The sequence below is a fragment of the Malaclemys terrapin genome, chromosome 7 (genome assembly GCF_027887155.1).
Source record: "Malaclemys terrapin pileata isolate rMalTer1 chromosome 7, rMalTer1.hap1, whole genome shotgun sequence".
NCBI lineage: Eukaryota > Metazoa > Chordata > Testudines > Emydidae > Malaclemys > Malaclemys terrapin.
The window spans coordinates 62,845,638-62,859,589 of NC_071511.1; the positions used below are offsets into that span (position 1 = coordinate 62,845,638).

Consider the following 13,952-nt stretch of genomic DNA (forward strand, 5'->3'; position numbering starts at 1 on the left):
AGGCTAAAGAGTCCCAAATGACACACACGTTTAAAACCTGGGAAATTCTGAGAAGACACGAGGAAGATTCCCTACTGGGAAAAAAGCAAAACCAAAACACACTATTAAACTAAAAACCTACCAAATAAACTACAATATATCCTACCTACTACTAACTAAACTATTTACAGATAAAGTAATGTGTGAGTGGACAAGATGGAACACTGCCAGCTGGCTCTGTCTAACAGCCAGAAGTGGTGAAATGAACTGAGGGTCCTTTGGTCATGCCATCCCCTTGTATAACGTCTAAGTGGGGTAGAGGCTTGAGGCTACCCTGGGAACGGATGAAACCAATGAACACTGCTGGCAAAAATGTTCTGATCTCTGGATCAGAGATCTTCATCTCGCGCATGAAGAGGTATAGACACAGAAGATATTTAGACCAGTGCTCGAAGAAAAATATATTTTAATCCCAATGATCAGAATTCAGTTTGCTGGTTTGGGATGAAATATGCCTTCTTATACTTTATTTACTAGTGGGCTCAATTCTCCATTGCCTTGTATCCTTGGTCACTCATACTGGTGCAAAGTGCATGTAAAATGTACACCCAGTTTGCACAGATGTAAATGACTGCACAAGGAGGCAAGGGAACAGAGGCCCACTTAGTGTATTGCTGGTTATTTTGTGGGTGATATGAAATTTACAATTTCCTTCACTTTTTATTTCTTGCTATTCAGTACTTGGATTTGGTAAGTGACGTGAACTTGTTGCTTCAAAGCTACCTGGTTTTGAAATGTTTGGGTTTTAGAGTAAGTCAGCCTTATGTGGAGAGTAATGGAGAGAGACAAGCATGGATCAAGATTTTCAAAAACAGCTAATGCTTTCGAGTGCCCAACTTAAGACATCATAAAAGAGTATGATTTTCAGAAAGTGCTGAGCACCTGCCCTCTGTTAAAGAGGTTGGGTTGCACATCCAAAATCACTAGCCATTTTTGAAAATCTTGCCCATAAACTGAAGTCCAGGTAGCCTGTTACCTTCCCCCTCCTACATCCTGCCCAAACAGAACATTGGCAAGTCAGACCATTTGAGGGTAGCATCTTTAAAATGACGCAAATCTGGAACAGAATAAGCATCACAAAGAGGTTCTACATAATATAATATTTATCACAAATTAACAAATAGAATTCTTAAATATTTTAAGTAGCCAGTGGATATAAAATTCTGTCTGTTTGGAATTGGGGAGCATTTCCTAATCAGTAAGAAACATCTGTCAAAACTGCTTCTCAGTGGACAAGAATGCACAGCACAGGTGGAAAGCCATGGCTGTAGTGTTTTTCTTTCATCCATCAGAAATGGTATTCCCTAGACCAAGGCTCAGATGGTTGGGATTTTGGGGGGTTGGGGTGCAAGATAACATAAGTAATATGTCATTTTGCAACAGGATACAAAATGTTATAGGGATTTTGAATGCGAGATGCCTGCCTCAGGAGAAGAGGGTGAAGTAGCCCAGCACCCCAGCAGAACACTGCAGATACTACTGTAGTCTGTACTGTGCATCTTGTCCACTTAAGGCAGAGATCTGTCCGAACCTAGAAGATACTCCCTGCCTTCTTCCTACTCAGAAGAAATGAGGAGAACACCTCCCTGGTATCTGCCCGCTCTGCTTCCCCTAGAGCTCTCAGCTGCTCTAGCACCAAACAAATTAACGCCAAATGCTGAGGCAGAGTATCTCCTTCCGGGAGAGGTTCTCCATAGACAGAACATCTCAAATAGTGCCCTAATCTCAGCTCATCAGTCAGAGAAACAGCTGCCTCCCCTAGCAGTGCCTGCCAGGCACTGACTGCATGGACAGGTCATACTACTAGAAAGACTGGCCATCGCAAATATTTTCAAACCAACCCAGGTGCCTAAAAAGCTTCTAAATATAAAGGGTATAATTTTCAAGTGTGCTGAGCATCTGCAGTGCTCAGGGATGTAGTGGGAGCCAGGATCACTCAGCATCTCTGAAAATCAGGCTACTTCTTTAGGTAGCTCAATATGGATTTAAAAGCCCTGACATGAGGCAGCAGGTTGGAAAACATTTGCCTCTAGCAGCAAAACATACAAGGCAGGGTCTCTGTTGCTGCCCATGTACTTTATAATCAAGTCCGCTAACATCTACAAAACACAAAATGCCTCTTGCAGGACTAACTGTCATCCAGATGCAGTGGGAGAGAAGATTATTCAGTCCTGAATCAGCAGTGTGTGGAATCAACTCCATAACATTGATACTGGGCTGTTTCATCTCATCGCAGACTGTCAGCCAACCTTGAGCACATGGACATATTGGGGATGGCAACAATGCCCGCTTGTCTTCCTTAATTATTTCAGCCAACTCCAATCAAGACTCTAAAAAAGAAGCAAAAGAGCAACTAGAGTTCAGTCAGTTTATCAATTTTCAAATCAATGGCCACCTGCCTGGGAGCCTGCATTGTCCAAAACCACTCACTGATGGCAGTCTTGGAATTATAAGATTGAAGTGGGCAGTGTTTTAACTACCCAAGACCTGCTGGTAACAAACTCAGCTAATCAAGGTATTTCAAAGGCTTCTGACAGTTCACAAACTGCAACTACTTTCTGCAACAAGAGCCTGAAAAGAAGTCACCCTGAATCTACTCTCAGCATTGGGGAGGAACTGTTGAGAAAACCAGAAATGAGGAATTTTTGGTGCCAGGGACTGTGAGCTACTGAAACTCAGTATCCTGGCAGACAGTTAACCTTTGACCTCTAAGCAACTGGTTTCATCTGACACAGATCTGCAGGGACCAGAAGTCCTTACTGTCTCAAGGCTATTGGGTAACCACATGACATGAGTAAATGGTGTCAGCTCAGTCCCTACTGTCACAAACCTACCACATTAGTTGGCACTAATTGGACCTTGGTGGAGGTCTCAGCAGCAATAACTGATAAAGTGTCAGAGCTATTCATAAGCAGCTGGTTTGTAAATTAACAGAAAATAAGGTGAGAAGTAGTAAGCAACACAGGGTCATCAAAACCAAACATTAAACCCTAAAGGTTGGATTCTGTGCTGTGCCCATGAAAGGTGCAGCCTAGGAGAGGAGGTTAAGGAGGCTTTAAATAACATTTCACCTTCCACATTCTGGGCAACTGGGCTCTGCCCTGGGAGCTGCTCTAACTTACAGTAACCTCCCCAGGGCTGCCCATAGCTGTTCAAGAATCACTTTGGCTACTCTACCTCTCTACCCCATCCTACTCTAGGGTTTGTGGTGTCCGCAAAGAGCAGATTGTGCTGCTCATGTGCTGCTCCTGCGTTGGGAAAATTCTTTACTGGTCTCTTACACAACTGCCACAAAGGTTACAGGGGTCAGAGCAGTGATCCTCTTAACATGTTCTCAAGTGGCTGGTGAGGAGTGGAAGCATGTTGTATATGTAGGTTTTAGCATGGCTTCATAGGAAATCATCCTCAGGGAACCATGTATTGAGGGGAACATCTGACATTCCAGCTAGGAGAGTAGCTTAACATCACAATGGGAGGAGATAAGTGAAATCTTAATCCCAAGGTCACAGCAGGGACATTTAGATAAATGTAACTGCATAAGCAGCTTGCAACAGAACAAGCTGCCAGGAGAGAGAGTGGCATCTGACACAGGAGATCATCATCATTAGTCTGGACACCATACTGAGTGCTCATGGGAACAGCTTCATTTCATCCATTAGAGATGGGTTCAAACAGGTAAGGACCTTGCCTGCTCAAGGGGAAGGACAGGAGGAGAAGAACTAGCTGGCCCATAGTTTCTGTCTAGCCCAATGACTTATGAATTCCAGTTTTTCATTATTTAGAGAATGGTGAAATATCCTTCTGCTCAGACACAAGGTCCCAGATTGACATCATACTTGTCCAGTCACACCACTTGTTCCTCCTACTCTCCACTCCTCTGAACCTTAAGCTCATTCCTACTGCCCAACCTGCTTTTGTCAAGTCAAAGGGTGGACAGGGCTCAGGAACAGGAGAAAAGGTTTACTGCAGGCAGTTCTTTCTATTCTATAACAAGATCCTGAGAGATAATACTCCCACCACTGTCCCCTGCTTACCACATCCCTGCTTGAATAGCCCATCTACCTTGCACATTTCCAGAGCCAGGAATAGGATTCCTTAGCTGATGGTTTTGTCAATGCTCCTGCTATCCTTTGTGAGCAACTCACCAGGACACTGCACACATATTTGACAGCAATAGCCTGACTTGTCACAAAGGACCGGAGATATATTTTAAGAAGTCCTCAGTAAGCAAAAGCTTCCAACTGAAGCCAATGAAACTTTGAAAATCAAGCCTCTGAATCATAGAAACAGACTTACCATCATGCTGCTGTTCTGCTCCTGTTTCGCCTCTTGAATGATAGTGCTAAAGCGGTCCAGATAGTTCAGATTCTCTTCTATCACATGGGCAAAAACTTCCCTATAAAAAAAAAAGGCATAAGGGGGCAGGTTTAAACTATGACTGACCCACTCCTCCGGAAGGAGCAGAACAGGGAGAGAAGGAGATAAATTTACAGCAATTTATCTGCAATTCTAAAAGTTACTCTGCAACTATATTTGGCATGCCACTCTGCTGATACCAAGGGAGTGACATAGAAGGCTTCCAGCCACCATCCACAGGGCAAAGATTAAGTTAGGAATTGTTCACTGAACAATAATGTCCTGCACTTCACTCAGGACAGTGCAGAGTTCCAGAGAGGTGCCATAATACTGGAGACCTCAAAGATGAACAGAAATGCCATGAATTACCTGGGATCTAATCTGAAGCAGCCAATTTCTAAAATTCTGAGTAACCAAGTATGACCTGAAGAGCCCCTCGATGGCAAATGGCAAAAGACTCACTGTTCAGTAAATACAATGGTTACCGGGCCTGCCAAACTCACTGCATCTTAACAGTGCTGTCATAATATTTATCCAAAAAGCATCTTGTAAAAATTGGTGACCCTCTGATCATTAATACTGCATGATGTAGAAATGGTTGCTTACTGTAATTGTGGTTCTTCAAGAAGTGATGCAGACGTGTATTCCAGGTAGGCACGTGTGTACCCTGCAGGCCAGAGACCTTTGCCTATCAGTACTCTTAGAGGGGTGGAACTTATGTCTTATATCTGTAGCCCCTCTCTTGACTATATGAGGCAGCACCACCGCAACCCCTCTCAGTTCCTTGGCATTGAAGACACTGATACAGAGGGAACAGAGGGTGAGTTGTGGAATACACATCTGCATCACATCTCGAAGAACCACAGTTAACTGTAACTGTAACTATTTCTTCTTCGAGTAGATGCAGATGTATATATTCCACCAGGTAGGTGATTCACAAGCAACACCCCTCAGTTCCTTTGCACCGAACGTCCAGGGGAAGACTCTGATGCAGAGGGGATGGAGGGTTCATTGTGGAACACACATCTGTCTAGCCTTTCATCTGAGCAGGACTGAACAGTTTCATGCTTGCCTCGCCTGTTCATATCGTATGCAGATTGCATGAAGGAACAAAGTTTCTGTGCAGACCATCTCTAGATGATAACGTCTTGTACAGAGACATGAGCACTACCCGTCCAAGAGTACTGCTAGGCAAAAGTCTCTGGCATGTGGGGCGCACCACACCCCATCTAGAATACATGTCTGCATCACATATCGAAGAACCACAGTCTAAAGTATGGAGGCGCTACTCCTCCAGGGAAGAATGCGGCTTGGGGAAAAATACAGGCAAATACACAGCCTGGTGCAAATGAAACAGAGTCTGCCTTGGATAAGAAGTTTGGGTGTGGTTGAAACATTACCTTGTCCTTTGAGAACTGCATGTAAGGAGGCCCCACCATCAGGGCCTGCAACTCACCCACCCTCCTGGCAGAGGTAATGTCTATCAAGAACGCAGTTTTCTGAGACAGAGGTGGCAGTAGACAGGATGCAAGAGACTCAAATGGAGGCCCCAGTAGAGCTGTTAAAATCATGTTCAGGTCCCATAAAGGGACCGGCTCTTGGACCAGAAGATGTAGGTGGAAAAGTCCTCTCAGAAATCTTATCACCATGGCACTGAAACAAACTGATTTCCCTTGGATAGGGGGATGAAACACTGATATTGCTGCCAAGTACAGTCTCAGAGAACTGGAAGCCAAGACTGATTTCTAAAGGTGTAGCAGGTACTCCAAGAGGTCTTGCATGGAAGTCCCCACCAGGTGGGCCCCACTTCGCTTATTAAATTAGGTATTAGCTTGCGTTTTATTCTTATTTTCTTTTGTAACTAATCCTGAAGTTTATGCATCATCACTTGCAATCACTTAAAATCTATCTTTCTGTAGTTAATAAACTTATTGTTTTATCTTAACCAGTGTGTTTGGATTGAAGTGTGGGAAACTCCATTTGGGATAACAAGGCTGGCACATGTATCATTTTCCTTTGATAAAATGATGGACTCCCTATGAGCTGGTACTGTTCAGATGGATACTGAGCAGTACAATACACACATTTCTGCGGGAACCAGGCTGGGCCTAGAGAGCTTGCGGGTGTTTCCCTGTATGTAATTCATGATTGACTGGTCAGAGTGCTCATTATTTAGCTGGGAGTGAATCTGCAGCCTGAAAGCTGCATGAGCAGGCGAGAATTGGCTGTTCTGACAGCAAAACAGTGTAAAAGGCACCCCAGGCTGGAGAGTTAAGGGGACACAGCTGTTCAACTGTCCAGATTGTACCCTGGGTAATGTTACAGTCTAAAGCAGGTCTCGCTGATTTCTCTAGCGGATAAAGTTTTAAGACCGTTTACTCTGGATCTAGCAGCTCTTCGGATAAGGACTTGCAATCCGTAAATGTTCCCCAACATCTCATTCACCCAGGCTGTATACACAATTGGCAAACATGAAGAAGTGCTGTATGGGTTTGTGGGATTTTTAAAAAATGGTATGAAAATTATGGGCTATGGATGGCATTATAGAATAGAGACAATAGCCCCCAGCTCCCACAGATCTCTAGTCAAGTCGTTTCTATCCGACAACACATTGCCTTTTGGGAAATGTTTGCATTGTGCCAGACAGGGGGTGTGACACAGTGGGATACCTACCTGTGGTGCACTGCACTTTGCATCGACACAAGCACTGCTGGTGAGTACACACAGCTCTGACACAAGCAGACAAGTTTGAATGCGCATGAGTGATATACTAATTTTGGCAGCTGTACACCCATGTAACTTGAATCGATCATAGTTCGTAGTGTACACATGGCCTTGGAGTGAGCATTATTAAGGTGCATAACAGTTCCACATGACAAGCATTTAAAACCTCAAAAATTTTAAACAGACACGTGGAGATCTCCCTACTTGGAAAAAAACAAATCACATAAAAAACACTATTAAATTAAAACCCATCAAATACTACAATACACCCTAACTATCACTAACTAAACTATTTATAGATAAACTATTGTGTGAGTGGATGAGATGCACTGTCAGTTGGCGTCATCTCACAGCCAAATATGGTGAAAGGAACTGAGGGTCAGTTGGTCACTCCATCCCCTTTTATAACCTCATAGGGGAGGAGCTTGAGGCTATGCAGGAAGCAGCTGCAGCCAACAGACACGGTTGACTAAAGCATTCTGATCTCCAGTGCATGTGGCACCAGATATGGAGCACATATAGACAAGCACTCAAGGAAGAATGAAATACAAGGGAAGAATATGGACAAGGAGAAAAACAGTACACACTGATTGGAATAGTAGTCAGGCAGGTGTTACAGTCAGCGAAAGGAGTATACCTAATCCAGCTAGAAAGCTGGGTGAGGTTTGAGGGAAACAACTGAAATGCCTGAAAATGAATGCAAGGCGTCAGGACAATAAAACAGAGGAACTGGAACTACTGGTGCAGGAGGCCAAACTGGATATTATAGGGATAAGAAATCATGGTGGAATAGTGCTCATGACTGGAATACAGGCATTGAAGGGTATATGGTGTTTTGGAAAGAGCAATAAAGGTAAAGGTGGAGGGATAGAGTTCTACATCAACGATGCAGTAAACTGTTTGATTCAGATATGGATAGAGAGCTCATTTTATTAAGAGAGATAAATACTTTGGGGAATTGTGTCATAATGGGAGACTAACTTCCTGGATAGGGATTGAAAAATAAATGTTGCTAATGCTGATATGGCCCAGTTATTCTTGGATGTGATAGACGACAGTTTTCATTATCAGCTTGTCACTGAATTAACAAGAGGTGATGCAATTTTATACTTGATTTTGATAAGTAGTGAGGACTTCATAAAAGAGCGGGTCATAGGAAATAACCTTGGATCGAGTGATCAGAACCCTGGATAGAGTGATTCAGTTTAAATTAAATGGAAGGATAATCAAAACCAGGCATCAACTATGGTTTTTCATTTCAAAAGAGAAAACTTTGGAAAATTAAGGGAGTTAGTTAAAGAAATCAACTGGGCTAAAGAGCTCAAAGACTTAAAGATGGAGGCGGCTTGCAATTTCTTGTAGGGAAAGACTCCAGACCCAGCTGGATGAATAGCCACCTCAAAAAGGTTATTAGTAGTAAGCAGAGAACCTTTAGGGAATGAAAGCAACATCTTGGAGGTTAGGAAATGTGGAAATAAATGTGAATTAGCTCTTGTCAAGGAGATTAAAATAAATACGATTATTTTTTAGAGAGAAGGTAGGTGAGATAATACCTTTTTTTGGACCAACTTCTATTGGTGAGAGAGACATACAAAGAGCTCTTCTTCAGGTAAGCTCAAAAGCTTGTCTCTCTCTCACCAACAGAAGTTGGTCCAATAAAAGATATTACCTCACCCACTTTGTCTCTCTAATATTCTGGGACCAACATGGCTACAACAACACTGCATACGACTTTTTTAGTTATATAAATAAAAAGAGAATAAGGAAGGATGAGGTCGGGCTGCTATGTAGCACAGATGGGAGGAAGTTTAAAGATATTATATGTATGGCCCAAAAACTAAATGAACACTTTGCCTCGGTTTTCAATTAAAATGAGAACATGGATGGGCATGAAGGCAATTTGGCAGATGGAAATGAGTGTACAGAAATGGAAATTATCACATCTGAGGTGGAAGAAAAATGTAAAGAACTTAATGCACTCAAATCAAGGGGACTGGATAATTCCATCCCAGAATATTGAAAGAACTGGCACATGAGATTGCTAGTCTGGTAGCAAGGATTTTTAATCATTCTATCTATCTGGGAGGTAGTACCGTATGACTGGAGAATAGCTAACATCACACCAATAACCTGGGCATTTATAGAACTGCTGGTTTGAGCTCAGTAGCCTGCAAGTCTTGAGAACAAATAGTGAAGGAAAAGACAGTTACCTTTTCTGTAACTGGTGTTCTTTGAGATCTGTTGCTCATGTCTATTCCACAATAGGTGTGCATCCTCGCCATGTGCACCGGTGAGGGAAGTTTTCTGCCTAGCATACCCCTAGGGGAGCGCCCTAACGACCCCTAAAGTGGCGCCTCCATGGAGTGGTATAAGGGGCGCTCCCCCCACCCTCAGTTCCTTCTTGCCAGACAACTCCAACAGAGGGGAAGGAGAGCAGGATGTGGAATAGACATGAGCAACACATCTTGAACAACAGCGACCCCCCCCCCCGAGCAGAACCGGGGACAGCGACTGTTCTGCCGAGTTGCAAACAGGTCCACCTGCGGAGTTCCCCACACTTGGAAAAGTCTGTGCACCACCTCTGGATGGAGAGACCACTCGTGCTGAGAGGAGAATCCCTGCTCAAGCGATCCACCCATGCGTCCCGGGCACCTGGCAGATGGAAGGCCTGTAGGCAGATGCTGTGGGCTATACGGAAGTCCCACAGCTTGAGGGCTTTGCGGCAGAGGATTGAGCCCCACCTTGCCTGTTGATGTAGAACATTGAGGCCATGTTGTCCGTGAGGACCCTGACCACCCGGCCCTCCAGGTGCAAGCGGAAGGCCATGCACGCCAGCCGCACCGCCCTGAGCTCGACGTTTATGTGGAGGGTCAGATCCCGAGCCAACCACAGACCTTGGGTCTGAAAGTTCCCCACACGAGCCTCCCATCCCAGGACCAAAGTGTTGGACACCAGCTCCAGCAACGGGGCCCTGCCTCTGAATGGGACCCCTTGGAGCGTGTTTCTCGGGGAGGTGATTACTGGTTCGTGTACCGTGAAGACTTTGTCCATCCTGTCCCTGGCCTGGGAGAACTCAGAGACCAACTAGAGCTGGAGGGGCCTCATCCTGAGTCTGGCATGACGGACCACATACGTGCACACCGACAGATGACCCAAGAGCTGCAGGCATGCTCTGGCTGTTGTCACCGGAAATCTTGTGACCGTGTCAATGAGCCCCTTCAGGGTCTCAAACCTGTCTGGTGGGAGGGAGGCTTTGGCCGACAAGGCATCCAGGACTGCTCCGATAAACTCTAAGCATTGAACCGGGACTAACCTGGACTTGGTGTTGTTTACCAACAAGCCCAAAGTGGTGCACGTGGACAGAAGCAGAGCCACGTAATCCTGCACCTGCGACTGGGAGCTGCCCTTGATCAACCAGGCGTCCAGATAAGGGAAGATCTGGACCCTCCGGCGCCTGAGGTAGGCTGCTACCACCAACATACATTGGAGTTTATGCTCCAATACATCTGTTAGTCTTAAAGGTGCCACAGGACACACTTTTTTTTTTTTTTTTTTTTTTTACACACAGATCCAGACTAACACGGCTACCCCTCTGATACTTGATACATTTCATGAATACCCATGGGGCAGTGGACAGGCCAAACAGGAGGACCGTAAATTGGTAGTGTTCCTGCCCCACCGTGAAATGAAGGAAGCATCTGTGCCCCTGGAATATATGAATGTAGAAATACGTGTCCTGCAGATCGAGGGCGGTGTACCAGTCCCCAGGATCCAGGGAGGGGATGATGGAGGCCAGGGAAATCATGCGGAACTTGAACTTCACCATGTACTGGTTTAGGCCTCGCAGGTCCAAGATGGGCCTGAGCCCCCCTTTGGCCTTCGGGAGAAGGAAATAGCGGGAGTAGTACCCCTTGCCTTTTAACTCCCCGGGTACCGCTTCCACCACTCCTAAGCCCAGGAGCCGCCCAACCTCCTGCTCAAGCAGGGCCTCGTGCGAGGGGTTCCCCAGGAGGGACGGGGGGTGGTTGGGCAGGGAGGAAGTAAACTGGAGGCTGTAGCCCCGGGAGATGGTGTTGAGGACCCACTGGTCCGAGGTCAGCGCGAGCACTCTGGGAAGAAAGCACACAACTGACTGGAGACGGGAAGCTTTATTGGGGGTGGATCCCTGATGAGAACTGGCATGGCGCTCCCGGGCGTCCTGTCAAAACCGCCTTTCCCCTGCTTGCTTGCCCTTTGAGGACCCAGGCTGGGGGGCAGGGCAAGACTGCCTCTGTGGGTGCCTCTTATAGTCCCACGACTTCTTATAAGCGGTCTCATATTTTGGGTGGTTGGCCTGAGTGGGATCTGCTGCGGCTTGAACTTAGGTTTAGCTGGAGCCAGAACATAGAGACCCAGAGTCTGGAGAGTCGTGCGGGAGTCTTTCAGGCCATGCAGCTTTGTATCCATTTGTTCCGCAAACAGAGCTTTGCCGTCAAATGGGAGGTCCTGCAAGGAGGTCTGTGCCTTGCTGGACAGTCCAGAGAGCAGGAGCCACAACATCCTTCTCATGGACACCGCTAAGGCCATGGACCACGTGGCCGTGGCCACTGCATCTGAAGCTGCCCGTAGGGTTGCCCTGGCAGCCGCTGTACCCTCCTCCACCAACGCTTTGAACTCCTTCCTGTCGCGCTCCTGGAAGGAGTCCTTGAACTTGGTCAGGGAGCCCCACAGATTGAACTCATACCGGCCCAGGAGAGCTTTGTGGTTCACCACCCGTAACTGTAAGTTCGAGGACGAATAAATTTTCCTTCCAAAAGAGTTCAGCCTCCGCTAATCTTTATTTTTCGAGGTAGCGGCTGGCTGGCCTTGCCGCTCCCTGTGGTTGACCGACTCAACCACCAGGGAGTTAGGAGCAGGGTGGGTGTATAAGTATTCATGCCCCTTGGCGGGTACAAAATACTTGCGTTCCGCTCTCTTGGAGATGGGGGCCAATGAGGCTGGTGTTTGCCACAGGGCATTTGAAGTTTTTGCCACTCCTTCATGGAAAGGCCAGGCCACCCTGCCCGGTGCCGAGGAGGACAGCATTTTAAACAGGGAGTCCGAGGGCTCCTCCATCTCCTCTGCTTGGAGGTGGAGGCTTGATGCCACCCTTTTTCAGAGTTCCTGGTGGGCCCTAAAGTGCTCTTGCAGAACGGAGGGAGACAGGGCCGTAATCGCCTCATACGGGGAGGGCGAGGAGGCCGGCGCGGTACTTTGGGTGCCACCAGCACCGGAGGGTCCACCACCTGGTCAGTCTCCAGGCACAGTGCCAAGGATGTACGTCCCACCAACTCCTTCCTCAGAGGTCTGGAGAGGGAGGCCGATGGTCCTTCTGAGGCTCCAGCCACCGAGCGAGCCCCCACCGGCCTTTAACTCTGTGAACTGCCCTTTGATTTATTCTCTTTCATGATGCTTCAGATAGAGCAGATGTCAGTGCTGGGCAACTTGTATGACTGCTAGCAAGCATCTTCACTCTGAAGACAGAATGAAGATGGTGATATCTGGTGCCAATATATTCTTCTCTCTTATTCCAAATGGGGCAATCAGACAAAGTCTGCACCACTCAGTGAGTAGTCATGTCCCAAACACAGAAAATAACTTGTCCTGCGCTCTAGTGTGAATGACATCACATGAATCTTTTTAACACAGACTTAAGAGATTCCTAATCCAACTTCCAGTGCCCTAAGAGTAACTCTGAGGTGCACCATTGCTTTTCCTCTGCCAGCATACAACTTGACTAGATTCATTGAACATAAATTAGTTAAAGTAAAGAAAAAGCTAGTTCTGGTGAGAAAGGAGGTGCACCAGATCCAACCAGACTCAACAAATAGGACAGAGCAGCTACCCACTTTTAAAGATATGTTCTCGGCATGGTAAGGTGCCTGCAAAGAAGCACACTGCTCTGAGCTAAGCCAACAACTTTTACAGCTGTTAGGTGCGACCCAGGAAGTCCCTCAATGCCAACTGGCAGAGGGCATACCAAACCATAACTCACATCATTGCCTCAACACAGTGTTGTCATAATCTTTAACTACAAGGCATCATGTAAGGTATACAAACCAGTAACATGCTGGTCTTTAATATTCTCTCACGATGCATGTAACAGGTGGTGTATAAAGAATGATAGATGTGTGCTGGAAGAAGGTGTTTTGCAAGGAGTGCATAAATCCAGCCTGTCCTAGATAAAGAAATGTCATTTCACCCGCTTTCCTGCGTCTCCAGGGTAAATTGAGCCAGGTAATAGCTCAGAGGAAAAGTACATCTACATATAAAGTTAACACAGCCATCAAGCTAAATGAGTGAAGGGGAAGACCACTTAGCTATCATGATAGAGGATAGAGCCCGCACTCCAGAAAGCCTTCCTAGCTCTTGAAATGGACAACAGACTTTGGGAAATACAAGCAGAAGCATAAAGCCATTTTGGCATCCATCACTGGGCAGACAAAAGAGGCTAGAGCTCTGGTAATCTGAAAAGGGTGGATCCTTTAGCCAAGTGGGTTGAAGTCTCTGGGAACTTGCTGAAGTTAAGTTTTAGTCACTAGAAAGCATGTTTTGTTTTACTTGTAACCACATCTATGTCTTCTATTCTTACTTATTACTTAAATGTTTTCTTTGTTATAAAACTTGCTCTTGTTTTACTACAAAACCGTCTCAGTACTGTGTACTAAACTGAAGGGTGAAGTCCTCAGCTAAACGAACAGGTTGGTGTGTGTTCGGTCTCTTTGGGGGCAGCACATACAACTTCTGGGTATCCGAGAGAGCGACTGGACACTGTTTTGGGGAGACTCAATTGAAAGAGCTGTTGGTGTCCCCTG

General features: G+C 46.0%; 1 protein-coding gene across 1 annotated transcript in view; it reads right to left on the reverse strand.

Moving 5' to 3' along the window:
* Positions 1-1,124: 1,124 nt before the first annotated feature.
* The window catches only part of CHUK (component of inhibitor of nuclear factor kappa B kinase complex), an 81,340-nt gene continuing 68,512 nt past the window's right edge, over positions 1,125-13,952 (reverse strand). The window contains exons 20-21 of the mRNA XM_054034253.1: positions 4,336-4,435; positions 1,125-2,369 (exon numbers count right to left, since the gene is read on the reverse strand). Of these exons, the coding sequence (XP_053890228.1) occupies positions 2,343-2,369; positions 4,336-4,435 (127 nt within the window). The 3' untranslated portion in view covers positions 1,125-2,342. The remainder of the gene's footprint in view (positions 2,370-4,335; positions 4,436-13,952) is intronic.